Source organism: Microcebus murinus, chromosome X, assembly GCF_040939455.1.
Source record: "Microcebus murinus isolate Inina chromosome X, M.murinus_Inina_mat1.0, whole genome shotgun sequence".
Taxonomy (NCBI): Eukaryota; Metazoa; Chordata; class Mammalia; order Primates; family Cheirogaleidae; genus Microcebus; species Microcebus murinus.
In genome coordinates this window covers 103,868,410-103,892,152 of record NC_134136.1, presented here as the reverse complement: position 1 = coordinate 103,892,152, position 23,743 = coordinate 103,868,410, and the positions used below count along the sequence as shown (strand labels likewise).

Sequence of the window (23,743 nt, the reverse complement as noted above, 5' to 3'; positions counted from 1 at the left end):
AAAGACAAACTATGGTCTAGCAGAAAATATCTGCAAACCACATATCAGAAAAAGGACTAGTATTTGGAACATACAAAGATTTCTCAAAACTCAACAAAAAGGATATAAATGATTCAATTATAAAATGGCCAAAAACCATGAATATGTTACTGAAAAGGATAGAGATGGTAAGTCATCACATGAAAACATGTTAGTCTTCATTAGCCATTAGGAAAATGCAAATTAAAATCAAAATGAGTTATCACAATACTCCTACCAGAATGGCTACAATTAAAAATAGTGACAACACCAAGTGCTGCAAGGATGTGGAGAAACTGGATCACTTATATATTGCTGATGGGAATATAAAATGGCACAGCGGGCCGGGCGCTGTGGCTCACGCCTGTAATCCTAGCTCTTGGGAGGCCGAGGCGGGCGGATTGCTCAAGGTCAGGAGTTCAAAACCAGCCTGAGCAAGAGCGAGACCCCGTCTCTACTATAAACAGAAAGAAATTAATTGGCCAACTGATATATATATATAAAAAAATTAGCCGGGCATGGTGGCGCATGCCTGTAGTCCCAGCTACTCGGGAGGCTGAGGCAGAAGGATCACTCAAGCCCAGGAGTTTGAGGTTGCTGTGAGCTAGGCTGACGCCACGGCACTCACTCTAGCCTGGGCAACAAAGTGAGACTCTGTCTCAAAAAAAAAAAAAAAAAAAAAAATGGCACAGCGACTTTGGAAAATAATTTGGGAGTTTCTTATAAAACTAAATACACAACTACCATTCAACCCATATTCACTCATGCATTTATTCCAGAAAAATGAAAACTTATATTCCACAAAATAGTATACATGAATGTTCATAGAAGCTTTATAGTTACTATCCTCAAACTGGAATCAACCCAGATGCCCTTCAACAAGTGAATAAACACTGTGGTATGTCCATACCATGGAACACTACTGAGCAATAAAAATGAATGAACTATGAATACGTGCAACAATTTAGATGGACTTCAAAGGAATTATGTTGAATGAAAAATCCTATTCCATACGGTTATATACTATATGATTTCATTTATATTGCATTGTTGAATTGACAAAATTATAAATATAAATAATAGATTAGTCGTTGCCAGGAGTTTGGGATTTTGGTTGGGTAGAAATGAATGTAGCTATAAAGGAACAACAGGAAGGACCCTCGAGGTGATGGCATTGTTCCGTGTCTTAACTGTGTCAATGTCAATACCCTGATTATGATATTATACTATAGTTTTTTTGTTTTGTTTTTTTTTTGAGACAGAGTCTCGCTTTGTTGCCCAGGCTATAGTGAGTGCCGTGGCATCAGCTTGGTTCACAGCAACCTCAAACTCCTGGGCTCAAGCAATTCTCCTGTCTCAGCCTCCCAAGTAGCTGGGATTACAGGCATACGCCACCATGCCCGGCCAATTTTTTCTATATATATTAGTTGGCTAATTAATTTCTTTCTATTTATAGTAGAGACGGGGTCTCGCTCTTGCTCAGGCTGGTTTCGAACTCCTGACCTTGAGCAATCTGCCTGCCTTGGCCTCCCAGAGTGCTAGGATTACAGGTGTGAGCCACTGTGCCCGGTCTTATGCTATAGCTTTGGCAAATATTAGCATTGAGAAGATTTCTATTATTTCTTGTAACTAAATATAAAACTGAAGTTATCTCAAAAATAAAATTTTATTTAAAAATAGGGCATAACTCTGAAAAGGGAAGTTAAAAATTGGAAGTCAAGAATATAGGAACATTTTTTTTTTTTTTTTTTTTTTTTGAGACAGAGTCTCGCTTTGTTGTCCAGGTTAGAGTGAGTGCCATGGCATCAGCCTAGCTCACAGCAACCTCAAACTCCTGGGCTCGAGCGATCCTTCTGCCTCAGCCTCCCGAGTAGCTGGGACTACAGGCATGCGCCACCATGCCCGGCTAATTTTTTATATATATATCAGTTGGCCAATTAATTTCTTTCTATTTATAGTAGAGACGGGGTCTCGCTCTTGCTCAGGCTGGTTTTGAACTCCTGACCTTGAGCAATCCGCCCGCCTCGGCCTCCCAGGGAGCTAGGATTACAGGCGTTAGCCACCGCGCCCGGCCTGGAACATTTTATTTTTAATTAAATAAATTTGTTTTTATACATGGCCATAAGAGAAAAACAAACAAAAGAAATTGTTGCACAGCTCTCCTTCATTTGCTTTTTCTTTTTTTAATTTTTTAAAATAGACTTAGGGGGTACAAGTACAATTTGTTACATGGTTATAGTACATAGTTGTGGAATCCGGGCTTATAGTGTAACCATCACCTGAATAGTGCAAATTGTACCCATTAAGTAATTTTTCATTCACTTTTTCATGTAAAAAATAAAAATAAAAATTCAAAAAGGAGAAAGCTGAGTAAAAAAACCAAGTACTATGGAGCAAAGAACTATGTGATATTATTCTGTCTAAAATAGATCTTAAGGGAAGGGAGTAAAAAAGTTCTTTTTCATTATAATGATAGTAATCTTAGGTGTTTCCATTATTTACACCATTTAATTGCACATATTTATATGTAAATGCAAATTAGCTGTATATGAAAGCCTTGTTAAACCATTTCATTGACAAGTTAATACCCAGAACACTTATCACAATGACTAGAACCTTAGAATAGAAGCTAATATTTTCAAACTTTTGAAATTCTTTGCAAGTGGATTATTTAAAAACTAATGGTGACAGTTTTGTGGCCTGATAGCTAACAATGTGCCAAAATGTCAGTGACTCAACTAACAGCCCTTGGGCTTTCTTCACGTCAACACCAACTCATGCTATTTCAAATGCTGTTTATAAAGATTTTGAGTACTCCTTTCCAAATTGGAAAAGGAAGCCATGACAACACTAGCTTCAAATCAATTGGCATATTTGCATTTCAGTGACAAAGTATCTCTTTCTGCAGTTTATCACTTTCTCTACGATGCCATTTGACAAACATGCAAACTTAAAGTGTTTGTTTTTTAGTTTCACCTTCCATTAATATGTAGGCACATGAACATATGGTAAATGTCATCATTTTGGAAACTTTTCAAACTTTCATTCATTATTGCAACTATAAATTCAAAGGCATTTTAATGCAATTTCTCAGAGCATTGGATCACATTGGATATTTAAACACATCAAAGAATTGCAACCTCAGTGCTTTCAAAATTCAGATTACTAAATGTGAACACATCATTATTTTTGCATCAACAATAAGTAATGAAATGAAGTGTTAGACTAAGGACGTTCAACTCAATTCTAATCTAATTCTAATGCAAGGACATACACTTGCCTATCTTGAAGAATCACCTCCCACATGCATGAACAATCAGAAATAATGATTTCTTAAAAGAAATATAGCAGATACGAAATTAAAATCAAATTACTATTGGTCAAGTGAGAACGGCTGGTCCAAACAGTACTCTTTAAATGTACTAGTATGACAGTTATTTATCTATGCCCCTACAAAACCTCTACTTATATTCAAAGTTATGTTTGAACATAAAAGGATTAGTAGACCCTAAGAGAAAGAACAAGAGTTGCCAAAGGAATGATGCATTTGTTCCTTTAAAATCCATTAGGCATCTTTCCCAAGCACAAATCTTTGCTAATATTCATTTATACTTTCTAACATTAACTGTAAAATAATATATGGTGTCAATGTTAAAAGGATACATTTCTGTTTAACTTGTACATGGCTTTGACCTATCTTAATGTCCTAACACACCTGTAGCCATGGCTAAGCATAAAGGTAATTCTTATAGGTGACAATAAGAGGGAGGCATGATCCTTATGACAGAGGAGTGATAGGTGCTGATCAGAATTTCAGAAGTATTACTCTAATTTTTATTTGAAAAAGATACTAGGTGATTCTAAGGCTTTCTCCAAGTTGGGAATCAACTGCTTTAGATTTTTTTTTATTTCTCTAAATAAACCGAAATACAGACAGCCAAAAAATAGATTTAAACATACCCTCTATCAGCCTATAACCCAGCTTTGCTAATGTTCTAATAGTCGAATGACATCCACGATCATTCATGAAGGGTGTGATTCACAATCCATGAAGGGCTAAATGCTTAAACTGAGATTTGTAACTGCTAATGTATTACACAGATACTGTTTCAATGCATTATCATTAAACAAACTAAATATGTCTCTTCCACAAGCTGACAAAGATATGTAGATATATGATGAGTTTCCTTGGGGACAAAGGCAGAGAATTTGTTATTAACTTTGGTATTGGGCCTGAAAGATTAGAGAGAATTTTTGTATTGACCCAGCAGTTTTAGTGAACAAAATGATCTTGAGCACAACCTTTGTATTCCCTAACATGGCAATGCTGCCTTCCTCTTCCTGTGCACATACACACATTACCTAAATCATCTTTGCAGATGTGTGTGAACCAGAGGTATCCATGCTCTATCTGTCTGTGAAGGGCAATAACAAAATGTTACAACCCATTTAGCAATAAACTATGCATCCTTTCTGCAAGTCTTTGCTTACATTTTATTTGCAACATTTTACCTCCTCTATAAATTTTATTTCATAGTCTTTAGTAATTTCTGGTAACATAAGTAGATACCCAGATGGTATCTCTTTTCTCCATAAGCTAGAAATAATGTCTCAATATAAATTCCAATCCCATCTTTTTATGATTTAGATTCTAAATTTTAAAAAAGCAGCAACCCATGCAAATATTGAGACAATACCTTTAGGCAAAAGAGTTAGCAACAAAATTTAAGTATGAGAAAACAGCATGTGATTTCTTTGATTCAGCAGTAATAGAATTAAAAGAATACCTGATGACACAGGCATAGAGGCCACTGTCCTGTAGCAATGTTGGCCGGAACCAAATGGAGTCTTCTTCTTTGCTCATTCTGCTTCCATCAAACGCTATCGGTTCTTCAAAGTCTCCAGGACCAGAACTTTTGTACCACATCAAACTGAGTCCAGCACTTTGGGCAAGGGAGTAATTGGCTCTGATATAACCATAAAAGAGTGCACATTTGATTCGAACAGGCTCTCCCACCAAAACTTGATATTTCTTGATATCAACAGACCAATCAGTGCATCCATCGGCTATAGTAAAAGAAAAGAGAGAGAGAGGAAAAACATTAGAGAAAAACTGAGCAATTAGTTCATTCATTCAACACATATTTACTAAGTATCTATTTTGGGTCAGATTTTATTCTAGGCACAGAGGATATAGCAATGAATCAAACTGAGAATGGCCTTTAAAAGTAGTTTACCCTGCTAACAAACAATGCACTTTTCACTTAGTCTGCTTCTGCTGGTATTTATTAGTTTATATTCATGTGCTGGTTATTGATTTATTGCCTCTCAGGTCTAAATATACCTTTCTGCCTGCTCTGTAAAAATAGATCTGGGCCTTTGAAATATTTTTTTCTTTGCTAGCTGGCACTGAAATTTTGCCAGTAGAGGGTACTGGAGAGACACCACAGGAGGAAAGAGTTTTGTTGCCTCCTAGTTCCAGTGTGCTTGCTTGGCAGGTTCTTGCAGTGTGTGAGGCTTTTCCAGCACCTGGCTCCTGCAGTGCATGGCAGCCAGCAGCTTGGTGATGTTTTTAGCAGAGCCTCAGGTAAGACATTTTGTTCCTATGAACAGCTTTCCCAGGGACCTTAAAGAGAGGATTTCTGTTAACTTCCAGAGGACAGATTTTTAACAAGTTCTGCTAGTGTGGCAACTCAGTGACTTCTGCCATTCAGTAAGCCATGGCTGTACCTTCCCAATAAGGTCTGAATCTCTGCTCTGGGAATGCAAAGTTAGGGACTTTTTCTTGGATGCTCTATTTCAGCCTTAGGGGTAAAGGCAGCCACTCTTCTATTCTTTAGGTTTCTCTTTTCCTAGGGACTCAATGTTTGTGACTCCCCTCTCCCAATTCATCTGTTGAATCCGTAACCCCCAATGTGATGGTATTTGAAGAGAAGACCTCTGAGAAGTTATTTGGGTTAAATGAGGTCATAAGAGTGGGGCCCCTCCTGATGGGATTAATGTCCTATTTTTTTCTCTTTAAGAGAAAATCAGCAAGTAAGTTGCCCTTCTAAGAAGAGACAAGAGAAAGCGCTCCCCCCCCCTCTTGTGCTCACAAAGAAGAGGTCAAGTGAGCAATACAGCAAGAAGGTAGCCATCTTAAAACCAGGAAGAGAGCCACCATCAAAAACCGAATTGGCTGCTACCTTGATCTTAGACTTCCCATCCACCAGAACTGTGAGGAATAAATGTCTGCTGTTTAATCTACCCAGCCTATGGTATTTTGTTATGGCAAGCCCAAGCAGATGAATATATTTTTCTTTCACAATCGCTTCCTTTCATTACTACAATACCCTGTTACACTTAATAATCCTTTGTACAAACTTTCTCTGTTCAAATGACTGTGGTTCTTCTCTCTGACTGAACCCAAACTGATAAAATTAGTTTAGAATAAATGTTTTACAGCCAAAAAAGGTAGAAAGAAAACAAAAGTGAGTTGAGCTCTGGTAGTGGTTTTTTTCACAGCCAGAGACAGAGGTAGATGGTCACTTTTCTCTGACTTCTGGGAACATCAAGGGAAGTGAAAAAAAGAAACCATTGTAGGAAATGGGGAGGACAGGGGCAGGGTATGGTTGGGCTTTCTGCATTTCCTGGAAGCACTATCTTCCAAATGTCATCTTGTCACCATTTCTTTATCACCCATTTCCCTGCACACGCATACACAACAACAGGTCGGCACAGGGCAGGTACATCAACATTATCATCATTGCAGAGAAGCTGTGGATTTATTGCTTAGAAAAGGAAGTTGTCCGACACTTATCAGGAAAATCAATTTGGCTTTGCTCAGAATATACAAATGTTGAGCAAAAGGGCAAAGACCAAGCAAACAGAACCTCTGATGCTAGTAAAAATCTGAATATTGCAAGCAGGGTTAAACTCACTACAAATTAACAAGAGCGGCCTGGCGCAGTGGCTCACGCCTGTAATCCTAGCACTCTGGGAGGCCGATGCGGGCGGATTGCTCGGGGTCAGGAGTTCGAAACCAGCCTGAGCAAGAGCGAGACCCCATCTCTACTATAAATAGAATTAATTAAAGAAATTAATTGGCCAGCTAATATATATAGAAAAAATTAGCCAGGCATGGTGGCGCATGCCTGAAGTCCCAGCTACTCGGGAGGCTGAGGCAGGAGGATTGCTTGAGCCCAGGACTTTGAGGTTGCTGTGAGCTAGGCTAACGCCACGGCACTCACTCTAGCCTGGGCAACAAAGCGAGACTCTGTCACAAAAAAAATAAATAAATAAAAATAAAAAAATAAAAAGAGCAAAGCCTAAAGGCTCTGAGAGCTGAATGAATAGTATAGAATTCAAGAGAAGAAAAATGATCTAGAAAGATGAAAAGGAAGCATACATTAGAGCAAAGAAGAAACATAATAACATATGGAATCAATTATTTACATTTATTATTTTAAAATTATATCAAACATCTAACAAGCACTTAACTATGTGCCAACAACTTTACAAATTTTCACTAACCCTTCACAGAAATATGCACTAAGGGTTTGAATTTCTTGTTCCTTCTTCTTGGAAACTTTTTCAATCAACCAACTGCATGGCTTCCTCTCTTCTTCCCTTTAACAATCATCTCTTCAGAAAGGCCTTTTCCACCGGGCGCGGTGGCTCACGCCTGTAATCCTAGCACTCTGGGAGGCCGAGGCGGGCGGATTGCTCGAGGTCAGGAGTTCGAAACCAGCCTGAGCAAGAGCAAGACCCCGTCTCTACTATAAATAGAAAGAAATTAATTGGCCAACTAATATATATATATAAAAAAAATTAGCTGGGCATGGTGGCACATGCCTGTAGTCCCAGCTACTCGGGAGGCTGAGGCAGAAGGATTACTTGAGCCCAGGAGTTTGAGGTTGCTGTGAGCTAGGCTGACGCCATGGCACTCACTATAGCCTGGGCAACAAGTGAGACTCTGTCTAAAAAAAAAAAAAAAAAAAATAGAAAGGCCTTTTCCAATTTCTCCATATGAAACACTGCCTTCCTAATTCCTGGTCACTTGATCGAGAGACTGCTTTAATATTTCATTGATAAGACTTATTGCTATCTGATGTTACATTATGTATCTGCTTTTTTGCTTTCTGTATGTCCAACAGACTGTAAACCCCTGAGATCAGTTGTCCTTCTCACTCATTTCTTTAGCCCCATTCCTTACAACTGTGCCGACTAACAAGTTCAACACACATTTATTAAATGAATGGATGGATGCATAAAAAAAGAAACAAACGAATAACTAAACAGTACAGTTGGAAAAACTCCATGCCAGCTAATGAGCATGAGTACTGGGATTCTCACCCAGCTATATCTGAATGTAGAATTAATTCTCCCTACTACCAAATGTTCTTAATAAAGGTTTCTTAATAAAGGTGTCAATTTCACAGCTTTCTTTGATTTAGTTAATTTCAATGACTAAATTTGGTTTTAAGATTTTTATTAAAGGGCTGTAATGAAGTACTACCTAGAGTAGGTGTGCTGGAAGCTTGATGAACAGCATCAATGTCCGAGTTATTTTCATCATTCCTGTCAGTGACTGCTGCAGAGCCAACATACCACATTAAATAGGATAAAAGAACTACACAGAGTTGCTAGGGTTATGTGATATTTGTCTAAACAATTTTGCACATTTGTCCCATTACATCAAATAAATTCTAGCTGAGATTTTAGTTTAAACAGTTATAATTCTGATGGTAAGCATGAAATTATTTTGTTTTACCACAATATGAATTACAATTTTAGAAGCAAGTTATTGTAACCGAGGCTATCTGCCAAAGAGGATATTGCTGCCAGTGAAAAAGGTTGAAACACTTTCAAGGTAGCTGTATAAACAGTAAGATCAAATTATTCAAAGTCTCAGAAGATTTGTAAGATGAAGCAAAATGCTTGAAGGTAAAAGCAAAAAGATTTACTCTAGAAAGTTCTAAAAAGTTAGCAACAAATTAAATCAAGAGAACAGAGGGAGAGTTGTGTTGGGAATAAATATAGATATTAGTGCACACTTGCAGAATATGTTTACTGAGAAAAATGTTGGAATAAAAGCATAAATATTCCTGGAAATTAGTGTTTTTTAGTACTTAACTATCAGTTAGAAAAAAATGGTTCAAACTCTTCAGAGTCACATGTCAAGGAAGAGCCAGAGCTGAAATGAAGAAAGGACACCTTGGACATCAGAATCACTTTGTGTTCATTTTAATATGAAAATAGAGGACCTGTGGCTTAGGAGGTTTTACTGCCACTAAACTAGATGCATGTTCAAAAATAAGTTATCACATTAACATGGTTTAATATTTTTTGGAAAAAGATGGCAAATACTATAAAGAACAATTCAAGATATATTCATATTATTGAATAAATACATTTAAATAACTGATGGATTTGTCTCTTTTCAAGTTGCAATAAAGCATTTTATTAAGTGAAAAAGACGATGAATGAGATTTATTTCTTCCTTTGTTAAGATTTTGCCTCATTTTTGCACATTGCTCTCTCTCATCTTGTGAGTATTATAGTTTTTTCCTGAACTAGTTGAAAATAAATTAGAGAAATAATGACATTCCATCCCTAAATACTTCAGTATGTATTTCCTTATGAATAAAGTTTTCTTTACATAACCACAAATCATTTTTTAAACATGTGTACTGGGGCATCTCAAATCTTAAAAGGATATGTGATAATTTAAAACCTAACTGTTGATAAACAGAATTGCTGTTGTACATTCAGTTTTTTCTTACTACCTCACATAAGCTCTTCTGGCTTTAGAACAATCATTCCAAAAGCAGATTTCTAGGCACTGTTAATTTAATTAAGTTAATTTCATTATGTTAATTTCATTACACATTTATGAATTATGTGTAATTTTATTATTACTTTTATTTTTAAAAATTATCATCAGGTAATTGTGTAGACTGGTAGTATTTAATCTGTCTCTCTTTCAGAATAAAATACCCTTCTATAAGCCTCTCTTAGAAAATTTGCTATTGGTATTCTCCTTCTCTGATGAGAAGATTCTAGTACTGTAGTTTAGTACCTCTCTGTAGTACATATTCTTTCATAGCCAATGGGAGTTTATGAAGCCATGAAGTTATGTTGGGGGATGTCTGTAGGAAACACCACGTTCATTCATTTTTGTTACCACCCATAAAGTTCTGGGAGCTTATATGAAGTCAGTGATGGAATTAAGATTCAGAACTCATTCCTTTACAGGGAGTTCATGCTGATGTACCATTTCACAAACAAAAGCTACATCCACTGGATAATGTCAATATATTCAAATTAGATTAGAGAAAGTATTTTTAATTAAGTCACCATTACTACATATGTGAGAGCTCAAAATATCTCCATGGTAACAAGCTTGAAGGTTGAATTCTTCAAAATAAAAGTCTAATCACAGAACTTATACATATCGTATCCTAATATAAAAATAAAATACTTTACTTATAAAATGGTAAATTGTATTATTTTAAAGTACATGTTGGGCATCTCTAACTAGAAAATCCAAAATCCAAAATACTCCAAAATTTGAAACTTTCTGAGTGCCAACATGAATCCACAAATGAAAAATTCCACACCTGACCTCATGTAATGGGTCACAGTCAAAACAAAAATACACAACACACAGTTTATTCAGTGTCCCAAAGAGAATAATAAAATTACCTTCAGGCTATGTATATAAGGTGTATATGAAACATAAATGAATTTCATGTTCAGACTTGGGTCCCATCTCCAAGATATCTTATTATGTACTGTATATGCAAATATTCCAAAATTGGAAAATATCTGAAATACAAAATACTTCTGGTCTCAAGCATTTTGGAAAAGGGATGCAAAAACTGTGTCTACTTAGGTAGGTATATTGGAATAATAATAAAACAATTAAGATACCTATGATACAGTAGTATATGCCCTGCTCTGATAATCTTTTACTAAGCTGATGTATTCATTCTCTAGCAGCTCATTTCAGTATTGGTTGGTAACTGCTCATGTCATCTCCTCTTGAAAATTACTCTTGATTATTGACAAGAGCCACCCATCTGGGAAACTTACATCCCCTTGGATGTCGCCCACTGCCAGTAACTGACTGATGTGGGTAGACAAAAGACCAGCTGCTTTGCCTCAAATGGGGACAACTCTATGGTGCAATTTAGGCTCCAGAGCTCCTCTGTGTATGATGCCAAGTCTAGAGTTTACCGGAGACCTTATCCTCACTCAGCTTTTTCCTCTCTCCTGCCCTGCTCCCTCTCTCTCTTCCTTACAGGATTTCCCTGAAGAGTATTCCCTTAATCAATCATGTGCATCCAAAACCCTGTCTTGAACTCAGTTCTGAAAAGGTGACCTAACACAGATTTATATATTCATATAGTGAGAGCCAGCTTCATTCGAGTTTCTTTTCTAGGGGCTGTATATACCAAGACATATAAGAAATAGCCCTTGTTTTCCTGGAGCTCACAGTCCAATGGGAGAGACAGACAAAATTAAAAGCACCACATGGAAATGCAATGATAAAGAAATACACAACACGGGTAGGAACATGTTCTATGAAGCGGAAATGTTTGAGATATCTGTCAAAATTTAATCAGTTAGCCATACAAGGAATGGTCAGACAGATACTGATTTGGAGGTGAACACAAAAGCACAGAAATAAGAGGTAGCATAGTTTTGCAAGAATGACAAATGGTTTTTTGTGGTAGAAACAACAAGTTTAAATCAGGCAAAAGCTAGAGATGAAGGGAAAGATGTGGGCAAACAAAGATTGTGGAGGTTCCTTTATGAGATGTAAAAAAGTGTTTGGCTTCATTGTGACAGTGGTTGAGGAACATTGAAGGGTTTCAATCTGGAGGTGGAGGCAGTCTAATCGTTTTTAATGTGCTATGTGGGGTGGAGTTAAGGATATAACCTTGAAGGCTTTAGCCAAGAGAATGATATTACTGAAAGTCTAAAGTATGGCAGTGGTAGTAGAAAAAGAGCAAATGGGGTGGATTTGAGAAAGATTTAGAAGGTAAATTGTTAGGAGTAGGTGATTGAATGAATACAAGCAGTGAGGGAGAGGAATAATGTTAGTTTACTCTGCAACTCATATGTTTGGTCATTAGCTAAAATATCTTTCCCAGTCAACTAGGAAATCAATAACAGCAAGTCTGTCAAATGGTGGTGTCTTTGAAATGTTTTTATAACTTTTTCATTTAAAAGTTTTAGGCAATGGAAATGTACTAAAGTTAAAAAAAAGTCCTCAGAAGACAGATCTAAAATTCATATACACTTTTTCTCTTTTTTAATTGTACTGGTTGAAAAATAAATGTCTGCCATATTGATATCATTTGATTGTACTCCTAGTGTGCTTGGAAATATCAAACTTGAGACATGATTATAGCTAGGGAGTGTAGACCGTGCACCTAAACTATCACAGACACCGAACAAGGCTAGATCTTTTTTTTTTTTTTTGAGACAGAGTCTCGCTCTGTTGCTCAGGCTAGAGTGAGTGCCATGGCGTCAGCCTAGCTCACAGCAACCTCAAACTCCTGAGCTCAAGAGATCCTTCTGCCTCTGCCTCCCGAGTAGCTGGGACTACAGGCATGCACCACCATGCCTGGCTAATTTTTTCTATATATATTAGTTGGCCAATTAATTTCTTTAATTAATTCTATTTATAGTAGAGATGGGGTCTCGCTCTTGCTCAGGCTGGTTTCGAACTCCTGACCTCGAGCAATCCGCCCGCATCGGCCTCCCAGAGTGCTGGGATTACAGGCGTGAGCCACCGCGCCCAGCCTAAGGCTGGATCTTAAATAGGTAAATTCTGCACTTTATCTGCACTTTCTGCTGCTCTTTCCAAATATGAACTCCACAGCTGAAAGTTAGCAATGCTGGCATCCTTTTGAGGAGATAGCAGAGATGCCCACAAATTATCAGCAGCAATGATAGCTGCAAATCGTCACAAAAGCTAACATTTCTATTATGCTTTGATTCACAAAACACTTTGTCACCAACTCTACTTTTTGAATCATGTTTATCTGGGGTAAAATGTATCCAGATTCTCAGCTTTAAAGATATATGCAGTGTAGCAACTTCAGAAGAGCTCTTTCAAATATTTTGGAGAGATTTGTGTGGGTGGTAAGAATTGATGTTTCTCAAGAGGCTCTGCCAATTATCAGGAACCCAGTTTCTAGACAACCCTTTGTCAGAGGAAGCCCAGAAGTTATCATCTATCAGCCTCTCAATCTAGGTCATCTCCAGGTATGTGCAAGCCTTGCTTAGCTGTTATCATATTTTTTTTCTTAGATACGGGCCCCTCTTAATCAGGAGATAGCTGGTGCCATGGTAAGTATTAATAGGATCCTGGTAGTATCGTTAACCTTCCATCATATCTTAGCTTCTCCATTGTAGCAAGTATTCCTGACAGTAATACACAAAAACCTGTGCATTGCATAGCATGCACTTGGTGAGGATTTATTTTTTAAAGCATTAGTTTTCTAATGACAAAGAGACCAAAGAGAAACTATTTGAGAGTAAAAAGAATAAAATAGTCATTTATAATCTATTCTCTCATTTATTCAGTTTCTTTTCTCAGTAGAGATCATATATTTTATAACATTTTGCATCATGATTTTTCTACTTAACCTTTCATAATAACTGCATAATATTCTGTACTAGTGCTACATTATAATTTACTTAAATCCTCTGATGTTAGTTAACTTTAAGTTTTTCCACAGGTTTGACTGCTTTGAATAGTTCTGTGACAAAACAGCTTTCTATACAAAGCTCCACAGCCTTCCTCTCCAAAAAGAAAAAAAAAAGGTATTTTCTTGGGATAGAATCCCAGAAGTGGAATTACTGGATCAAATAATACATTTTAGGGCTTTACAGATATTTTTAACTAGATTTCCAAAAGGTGTCACACAACCTTTCACAATAGCTGCCTATGGAAGCATCTACCTCACAACACATGCTAAGATTTTAACTCTTATGCACTATTTCTTAAATTGAGTGCCAAATGCAGTTTGTACATTTTTCTCGCAAATAATAAAAATATAGCTTTAGAATCAATATCAGTCATCTGATAACTGAATGGCAAAAATGTTCAGCCATAATTTATCACCCCTAAATCTCTTACTGGGTTCATTATATTATAATATGTATAATGCATATATAATATGCGTGTGTAATGTATAATATATATGCATAATACATATTTTGGTCTGTTTGAGAATTTAAGCTATTTTTACTCATCATTATATTAATAATTAAATCCATTCACTTTGGTATTGTTTTTCCAATGAAAGATTGTGTTAACACAAGCTTTTGCATTTCTTTTGGCTTCACTATACAGAGAAGCATCTTAAAGTTGAGAAAAATAGTTGTGCTTGTACCTGCCATAAAGACAAAATAGGGCAGAGAAGCACCATGATAATAAAAGGATCTGCTGCCTGAATCCTCCTTTTGCTCAGACTTAGCAGCCTCTCAAATTCCTGTTGCCTCTTCTCACCTATAATGTCTCTTGGCCTATTACAAGCCACATCAGTGTTTTTTGTATTTGCTCTTTTCTTTTCTTTTTCTTTATTTTTTTATTTTTTGAGACAATGTCTCAGTTTGTTGCCTGGGCTAGAGTGCCGTGGCATCAGCCTAGCTCACAGCAACCTCAAACTCCTGGGCTCAAGCGATCCTCTTGCCTCAGCCTCCCAAGTAGCTGGGACTACAGGCATGCGCCACCATGCCCGGCTAATTTTTTCTATTTTTAGTTAACTGGCTAATTTTTTTCTATTTTGAGTTGCCTGGCTAATTTTTTCTATTCTTAGTAGAGACAGGGTCTTGCGTCTTGCTTTTTATCAGGCTGGTCTCGAACTCTTGACCTCAAGTGATCCTCCCTCCTCAGCCTCCTAGAGTGCTAGGAGTACAGGTGTGAGCCCCGTGCCCGGCCTCTTTTCTCACTGCTGTTGTTACATTTCCCTCTACTGGGCCACTGTAGGAGTGACTCTTCCCCCTCTGAAATATCATTCAGAGTTAAGGCCTGTGACAGGATTCCCTAATAGCAAGCAAATAATAGTGTTCACCCAGAACCTGCCCATATCATCTAGTAAGGGAAGAGAAGTCAACACTGTGAACAATAACATGGGGTTTATGGAAAGCATGCTTCAAATCAGTTTTCAGAGTCAACAGTTCCTTAGAGGCAACAATCCATTTGCTGTGAGGTCACCAGATATGCTACAATATTCCTGAGGCTCTGGGATCCAGAGCAACTAGGGACATGATTTCTATCTTTCCTGGGGAGGAACATCCAAGCTGAGTCTGAACAGCAAGTCATTAGTTTAAGTAGCAGTCGGCCTTGGTCTTCACTGAACATTCATTTCTTTGTGATGATCCAATATATCGGTATATCTTTCCTAGCTCAATAAAATAAATGTATTCAGGGCAAAAGAAGTCCAGGTGAGTATTTATATTTCTGGAAGAAAAGGGGGGAGAAATAAACCTCTAGATGCTAGGGGCGAGTCAGGAACACTGACTCTTGGTTTCCTAGTCATCCCTCCTTGCATTCTTTTGGAGGTTTGAGGAGTATTATGATCCTGACTAGCAGGGAACACCCTATAACTCAAGGTAAATATTTATTGAGTGTCTTTAGTCATAATTTGACTTCTTTTTTATTTCTTTATTTTTATTTTTATTTTAGGGTATTATGAGGGTACAAACGTTTTGGTAATAATAATTTGACTTATTTGTGATAAACATGAACCCATAATGTCCCCTGAATGCCTCTTGAATGAAAATAGTGGCCCTCCCTAACCAGCCATGCTCCCCAAATGAAGCATAAGCAAATATACATCTGGTTAAATGTAGTGCTTTTACATCCCATTGCATCCATAAATCAGTTCTACTTTTACATTTTTATGTCATTAGCCACTTCTTCCAGACTTTTGGACCTATTTCTGAGCCACCTCATTTCAAGAGAGTAAGGACGAAATCAGTCTTGAGTGACAGATAGACTTCAGTGAGACCTTGGCAAACTTTCTCTCAACTTCTCTGGATAATCAAATAGGCTGGTAGAGGTGAGAGTGGCATGTACTGCATATAAAGATAGAGAATAAAAGAATGCAATTCTTCTGAACATGATTTAACCCAAAGGGACTCTGGGATCTATGTGTGACTTAGATTCACCACAATCAACATTATTTGTCATTCTTTGTGGACATGCATGTTAATGAAGATAGAGTTGGGAAATGTAGGTAATAATATAATAGAGTGACATAGGAGCTCTGGACAAACCAGATACAACTTTAAATCCCAGCCATGTCAAGGTCAAACAAGTCACTTAAGTTCTCAGGGCCTTAATTTCTGCATTTTGAAAAATCTCTTTTGTAGGGTTGTCTGGAGTTGATAAGGAAAGTTTCCCTGTGCCTTGGGCTTGGGCTTGTGCCTGTTCCATGTCCCTGAACCTGGAGAGAGTTAGGGATGGCAGATAGTGAGCAGTCAGGGCCCCAGAAGAAAAACAACCATTTCTCAGATAATTGGTCAGAAAAACAGCATGATAGTGAACTTGGACTGTTGGCAGTCTGTGATGTAATTGTACTATCTGGACTCAACAGACAGACTAGGGGTTCGTCAATCACCCTAGGCCGAGCTTCACAATAATGATAAATTCCTGAACTGACCTGGAAGGCTTGTTTTAGCTCACCAATCATTTTTCCTTGTGAAACCTTCTGGTTTTGCCTTCTTTATACTCTGCACTTGCTTTTGGCCAGGAAATAGTCTTCATAAGGGCTGCTCTTCCTTGTATGCATCTATATGTGAACATTTTCTCTGAGCCATTCTTTGACAATTAATCTTTTTTTTAAATTTAAAAAAAAAATTTTTTTAAGACAGAGTCTCACTTTGTTGCCCAGGCTAGAGTGAGTGCTGTGGTGTCAGCCTAGCTCACAGCAACCTCAAACTCCTGGGGTCAAGCAATCCTACTGCCTCAGCCTCCCCAGTAGCTGGGACTACAGGCATGTGCCACTATGCCCGGCTAATTTTTGCTATATATATTAGTTGGCCAATTAATTTCTTTCTATTTATAGTAGAGACTGGGTCTCACTCTTGCTCAGGCTGGTTTCGAACTCCTGAGACAATTAATCTTAAAAGCCCTATCCCTCTGCATGGGATCATGTTATTCCTGCCTTGCCTTAAATAAATTCAGCTTAAGACTCATCTTTAAATCTTTATTTTTCTTTTCTTAATGTTTAGTAGTGACATGAGAAAATGCCTAATACAGTACCTGGAATATACTAGATGTTCTCTTTTCCATTCCTATCCTGAACAGGATCAGGAAAAGCCCACTATTTGAGCAAACACAATCAAATGCTATAAGAAAACCTGGATTCTTATTTTTTCTTATTAGTCTAGGCATAAGGAATTGATACTGATATATCTTCATACAAATTGTCCATCTTTTAAGAGTAAAATAATATCAATTTGCTTTAAAGATTTTTTTCATTCTTTTGATTATTTATCCTGTGTTCTATATTTAATAATACATTTATTAGTATGTATCATATTGAATAATTATTTGCTTATATCTATTTCATTTATCACTGGGCGGAGGGGACTTTAAGAACTGGGACTCTATCTCTATCTCTGTTGCCCTCTGTCTCTCTATCATCTATGTGACTAAATCTCATCTAACTCTAATTATATATCTATAGCTATTTCCATATCTATATCTATTTGCTTTACTGTTGTTGGAGCATAATAGGCAATCAATAAATATGCGTTGAATAAATGAGTAATTAACTAAATAAATGTTCACTTAAATTGGTATTGAAAATACATATCTTGAGTTTCAGCACAATCACTCATAACTATTGTTTCTAGGTATTTTTAATCCTACTAATTTTTTAAAAATTACCAGTATGCATTTTCCCTTATTGAATTATAAAACAATACAATTTTCTGACTCAGAACAATTTGATTTCACAGAACTTAACATACTTTAGAACTCAATAAATCCTTGTTGATCTATTAAACATAGTGCACTGTTTTATATTCATTAGGCATATTATTATGCTATTTATTTAGCTCATGTATATCTCCACAAAGCCCTCTATTTGGATCATGAAACTGATAAGGACATGTGCATACAGATAGGTCAAAAAGTATTGCCAGTTTCAGGCATTTTATACCTTTGGGACACTTGTTGGACACTGGATTAAATATCAACATGATGAGCAACAGACAAAACAAACACTGATCAAATTTAATTCTTTTCCCAATTTAGAAGTGCCTTACAGGAAAGGCCTGTTGGATGGCAGGACACCCACCCTGCAAATTGATCCTTTAAAGAGAGAGTAACAGGGCTCAAGGCACAGATTTACTTTTATTGTTTTTGTTTTAGAGCATATAGAAAAACAGAATTATATTTTTAAAGATTACAGGTTATAAAAGTCTTTAAATTTTATAACAATCCCAAATGGGCTATTGTTTGCAGCAATGAATGCATGAAATAATCATGAATTAGAATTCAAATTACATTTTGGTGTGATTCCACATAGACCACATACTATGTGCAACTCACTCTTCTACAACAAAGATTACTGAAACTAGTGTTGCTTTTGAAGATATCATATTTTAGTAGGGACAGACATGTCAACAGCTACATATAACACAAGGAAGAACAGAGAAATTGCAAGAGTAAAGGCAGCATTGGTGAGGAACACAGAACAGGAGTTTTGTTCTATTTCTCTACCCAGAACTCTCTTCCATTTTTCAAATGAACTAATAGAGCATGAAATATGAGGGGGAAGATCAAAAAGGATTTAAGAAAGAGATGGAATTTAAAATATGCCTTAGTTCAAAACTTGATAATTGGGCAGGGAAAATTGCAAGTCACAGGGATATCCCAGTTAATGGGATAGCAAAGAATAAGGTTTGAAAATAGTGGAGTGGGGAGGGGAAGAGAAGAGTGTAGCTAGGTGAAAATAAGATCAGAAAGATGGGTTTGACAAGACCTCATGCCAAGAAACATGAACTTAATTCCGTAGCCCAGTAGTTTTCAAATTTTGTCCACATCAGAATCACTTGGAGGCCTTGTTACAATAGCGTTTGGGTTTCCCCCTCAGAGTTTAGAAGGTCTGAGATGGGACCTAATAATTTGCTAATATTTCCTAATAACTTTTACAAAAGTTCTCAGGTGATGCTGATGGTCAAAGGATGACCCCTGTTTTGTTTTTTCCCCCACAGATGTTAACCCCCAAAGGGATGACACATTGAAGAACACTGATCCAATCAAAGCACACAGTGGGAAATATCTGCAAAGGAAGTAATATCTGATCTACATTTTAGGAAGATCACTTCTGTGGCAATATTAAGCATGGATTGTGAGGGGATAGCTGGGGGCAAGGGGACCACTCAGAAAGTTCTTAAAATAGTGGAGGTGGAAAAAAAGAAGTGATGAAGGATATGAAAAAATGTGGGAAAAAGTATAGAGTCAAAAATCAACAGGATGCATAGATCGATCAGAAGGGGGAGATCAGGGAAAAGGAGGAATCAAGGTGATTCCGAGGTTTCAAACCAGGATTGCAGAGAAGATTGTGACATCATTCATGGAAATAAGGAGCAGAAGCAGGTTCAAGGTTCAAGGTGGAAGATGACAAATGTGGTTGGGGTTGAAGTCTCTCTTGTTAGCTTACTCCACATTTTCTGCCTTCATTACAAGTGTTTTTCCAGCAGAACATTATTGCTTGCACTGTCTGTGCAACAAAAGCACGTCTGTGTATCTTTTTCATATTTTGAGCTCTGCTGGGCATTCAAGTCCCCTGGAGTTAGAGAAAAATTCAAGGGAAATGAGAATTAAGTCTGTTGTGTATTTTAATATGCATATACTTTCATATGAATAATATCATACAGATTAATTGCCTGTTTGATTAACTTCTTACAGAGATTGTGGGGGAAAATTAGACACACACAGCTTGTGTATTGCTCCTTCAAGTGAATTTCTAAGTGAGAATTTTAAAAAAGGTTAGAACCATTTTTTAAGTGATGCTGAGTCTATTTTTATCACAGAAGAGGTCTCATGAAAATACATAATATGCTGTACACATATTAGCTTTATATACAACTTTTTGGGTACTCATCTACATTTGTAAGTGTAATCATATATCTATTATGATGGGGTTCTATTCACATACTGCATTTTGTTCAGAGTATTCCAAAAAATGTATCTGTGTACCTCCTTCAGGATCTTTGTTTTACAATTTTTTTCATAGATATAAAAATAACAATATCTTCTATTTGTGTAGTACTACTTCACTTACATAATATTTTCATAAACACTCTCAGACTTGAGCAGGAAAAAAAGGGATGATTACTTCAGGAAAAAAATCATGTTTTTTTCTTCCCAAGCTTTATTGAAGTATAATGGAAAAATAAAAATTGTATATATTTAAGGTGTACAACACGATGTTTTGAAATACATATGTATCGTGAAATGATTAACAAATTCAAGTACAGAAGGTTGCCTTGAACCTTAAACTCTGCTTTCTTGAGGTGTTATTGGCATGCTCTCGGGCATTCTTTAATCATTGTAAGTAGAAATCTCTGTTTAAACAGCAGAAAATTACATTGATTCAGACTTTGCTGTTTTTGGTTTTATTTTCCCCTAGCTTTGAGAGCGCAGCTTCTGGGTGTGGGGCAAATTCATATACATTTTAGAGAGTTGGTAAATTTGAGAGAAAGTACTTATGTGAAAAACTATAGTGGACAGATTTTAATAAAATCATCTACTAAATTCAAAGCAAATTTAAGCTGCCTCAGTGTTACTTAGCAATGAAAAGATCCTTATGTGCTGGTTTTAGTGAGATTATCTTTATAGTCTGTTTGTTAATACTGATTAAACTCAAAACTAAAGGAATCTTCCAGCCTAGCAGATGCTACCTCATGATAACTTTATTTCAGTTAGATATTATTATTTACATAAAAGTTTAAATTCTCAGTGAGTGAAAGCATGCTTTTTCTATGGTTAACTAATAAATACCTTTAAAAAGGAACATAGTTCATCTAGCTCAGTATCTTTTCTTTGACTGTTTTATCAAAAGGCTGTGGCTGAGTTCCTTGATATATAACTCAGACCCTTAGTAGTGATACCATGAACCTTTCTTTCTTTAATATGTTTCAGACAACAAAAAATATTTGAATTTTGGGGAGAAGAAATGATTTACAGTACTTAGTCTATGCTGTCTCTGGAGGGAGGCATTATTGATTCATTATTTATTTCAACAAATATTTATGAGGTACCTGCTGTATCCTAAACACTGCTCTGGCATTGCTAAGGCATTTGATAAGTTTACTGCATAGCACATTTGGCAAGGTTCCCTTCCTTAATTGTAAACTTATAGCTTATTTTGTTCCCAGTGTATTGTCATGGGGAAAATGGGACATTTGTCTCAAACCTTATTTTATTTTTCAATGTAATATTCATGGATATTTTCAAAGCTAAAGAAGGCTGTGTGGTGGGTTGTTCTTAGTGATCATAAAGGGTTGTGTGTATGTATGCATGTGTATATACATATATATTTTTTATTGTCCTTTAGTTTTCAAAGGCAAGTTCTTATCTTTGTATTTGACAGCAAGAGTCACCCTGGCCTATACAGAGACCCACTTGAGTATCATGCAATTATGAAAAATAGATATTTACTCTGAAATTTATAAAGTCTGTGTATTCTCTTTATTTCCATTACTGTGCCATGAAATAGTCAATCACATATTCTTTTATTCTATAAATTGGAAAATACTGAATAATTCAACAGCTTTGAAATTTCAGAACTTCATTCAACAGAGTAGCTGTAGTCCCTGATCTCTATTTAATATGCTGCCAGTTATTGCAAGTCATAATAGCACAATACAGGCCTGGATGAATATCATTCACTCAGTTGTTTCCTTGAATGGCTTTGGGGTATGAAGTAAACTATACTACATCACTGTCTTCATAATGAGATTGTTCTGCTGGATAAACAAGCTCCCCACAGTCCCTACCTGCTGATAGGACCCAGTGAACCAAATATTTAACACTTCACAGAGGCTCCTCCCTGCCATTCTCCAGTATTGCATGCATCATTTTCAAGCGAAAATCTGATGCAAAGAAGTAGAAAATTGAGCTACTGACTCCTAGGTCCGTTGCTATAACCTGGCTTAGTAACAGCACCTCGATTCAATTTCTGAGTCCTGTGAGATAATAGAAGTTTCAAAGTTCCCAGTAAAATTGTGGAAATATAAGTTCTTGTTCTATCTGACCAATTTACACATAGCATTCTGTGAAACCAGTCTGCACAAGGAAACCACTAAAACAAAGCATGGAGTTAATGCCATGCTTGTTCATTTGCTGGAAATATTCACTGAAAAAAAAATTGACTCATGCAGAAAATGGAAACTTTTTTATTCCAGTGTTTAAAAGATGACAGCTTTGCTTTAAAGACATTCCTTCCACTATTAGAATAAGGGCACATGTAGGAGAAAAATAACACAGCTCAGGAACAATACTTTGACAGTTCTCATATGTGGGGATGTTAGAATGCCAAGTTTGGTTGAATTATATGTGTGTGTTTTTGTGTGTGGGTATATGTGTTGTTTTTACCACTGATATCAGTGTTATAATGTTAATAACCTTATAGTATCATAGTTTTCTTTTAGAAACTGTAAAAAATGGTATCTTTCAGAAAATGGTATCAAAAGCATGCTCTTTATAGTCAATCATTCATATACATCACTCTCATAATGGGAATACAATGCCAAAAGTGCTTTAATAAAGTCATGAACAGAACACTATGAGAGTGTTAACTTTTACTTGGGGAGTCTAAAACAAAAGTCCTTCATGAGGGCATACAAAGGATAGGGCTTTAAGATTAAACATGAATTCAGTGATGAAAATTCCAAAACATGAGAAAAGGCAAGTTAACAATGAGTAATTAAATGATAAAACTCATTCTCAATCTCTCTCTCTCTCTCTCTCTCTCTCTCTCTCTCTCTCTCTCTCTCTCTCTCTCTCTCTCTTTTTGGGAAAAGAGTGGTTTGGATAGAGCATAGACTTTGTGGGCCCAGAATAGGAAGTGATAGAGGAAGAGGTTGGAGAAGGAAGGCAATGTGTTTATTTATGTGTTCCCATGCCCAAACCAGCCATGACTGATTGGTACAAAGATAGCCAACTAAACAAAGGCAGGCAATTCCTAGACAGGCAAATAACCCATGTCTTGGTTTCATGAGAAAAGATGAGCTAACCCAGTTAAGAGTCCTCCTCTTTGAGTAGAAACAAAATATGTAAGGTAGATTTAGGGCAAGAGAAGCAATGACCATGTATAATCCAAAATTGTAAGGGAGGAGAAACTATGAATGAATAGAAAAATCAAGTCCTAGAGAGGTAAGAGTGAAGATATGCACCGAGAGAAGCTTTAAAAAAGTAGAGAAATCAAGAGACTCATTAAGAAAAGAAACAGAGATCAAAGCAAGTCCCCAGAACTTAATTCTTGACTGTATTTTAAGTTCTGGACTCAATTCTTATGCATCCTTATAATAAAACACTTTTTAAAGTAATTTTGATAGGCTCTAAACTTTGTACCTACAAAAAGAGCCTCATTAAATATTTTCACAATTGGGATCATACTATAAGAAGCAGGATTTCATGTTCTGCATTTTCTACATAATGTGCATTGTTCTTTATTTGAAAAGGTTAGTTGTGTATATATTC

General features: G+C 36.5%; 1 protein-coding gene across 1 annotated transcript in view; it reads right to left on the bottom strand.

The window, feature by feature from the left end:
* IL1RAPL1 (interleukin 1 receptor accessory protein like 1) overlaps nt 1–23,743 on the bottom strand; it is a 1,316,165-nt gene that overhangs the window by 645,738 nt on the left and 646,684 nt on the right. Inside the window, exon 3 of the mRNA XM_012756926.2 lies at nt 4,806–5,085. Within this exon, the coding sequence (XP_012612380.1) occupies nt 4,806–5,085 (280 nt within the window). The remainder of the gene's footprint in view (nt 1–4,805; nt 5,086–23,743) is intronic.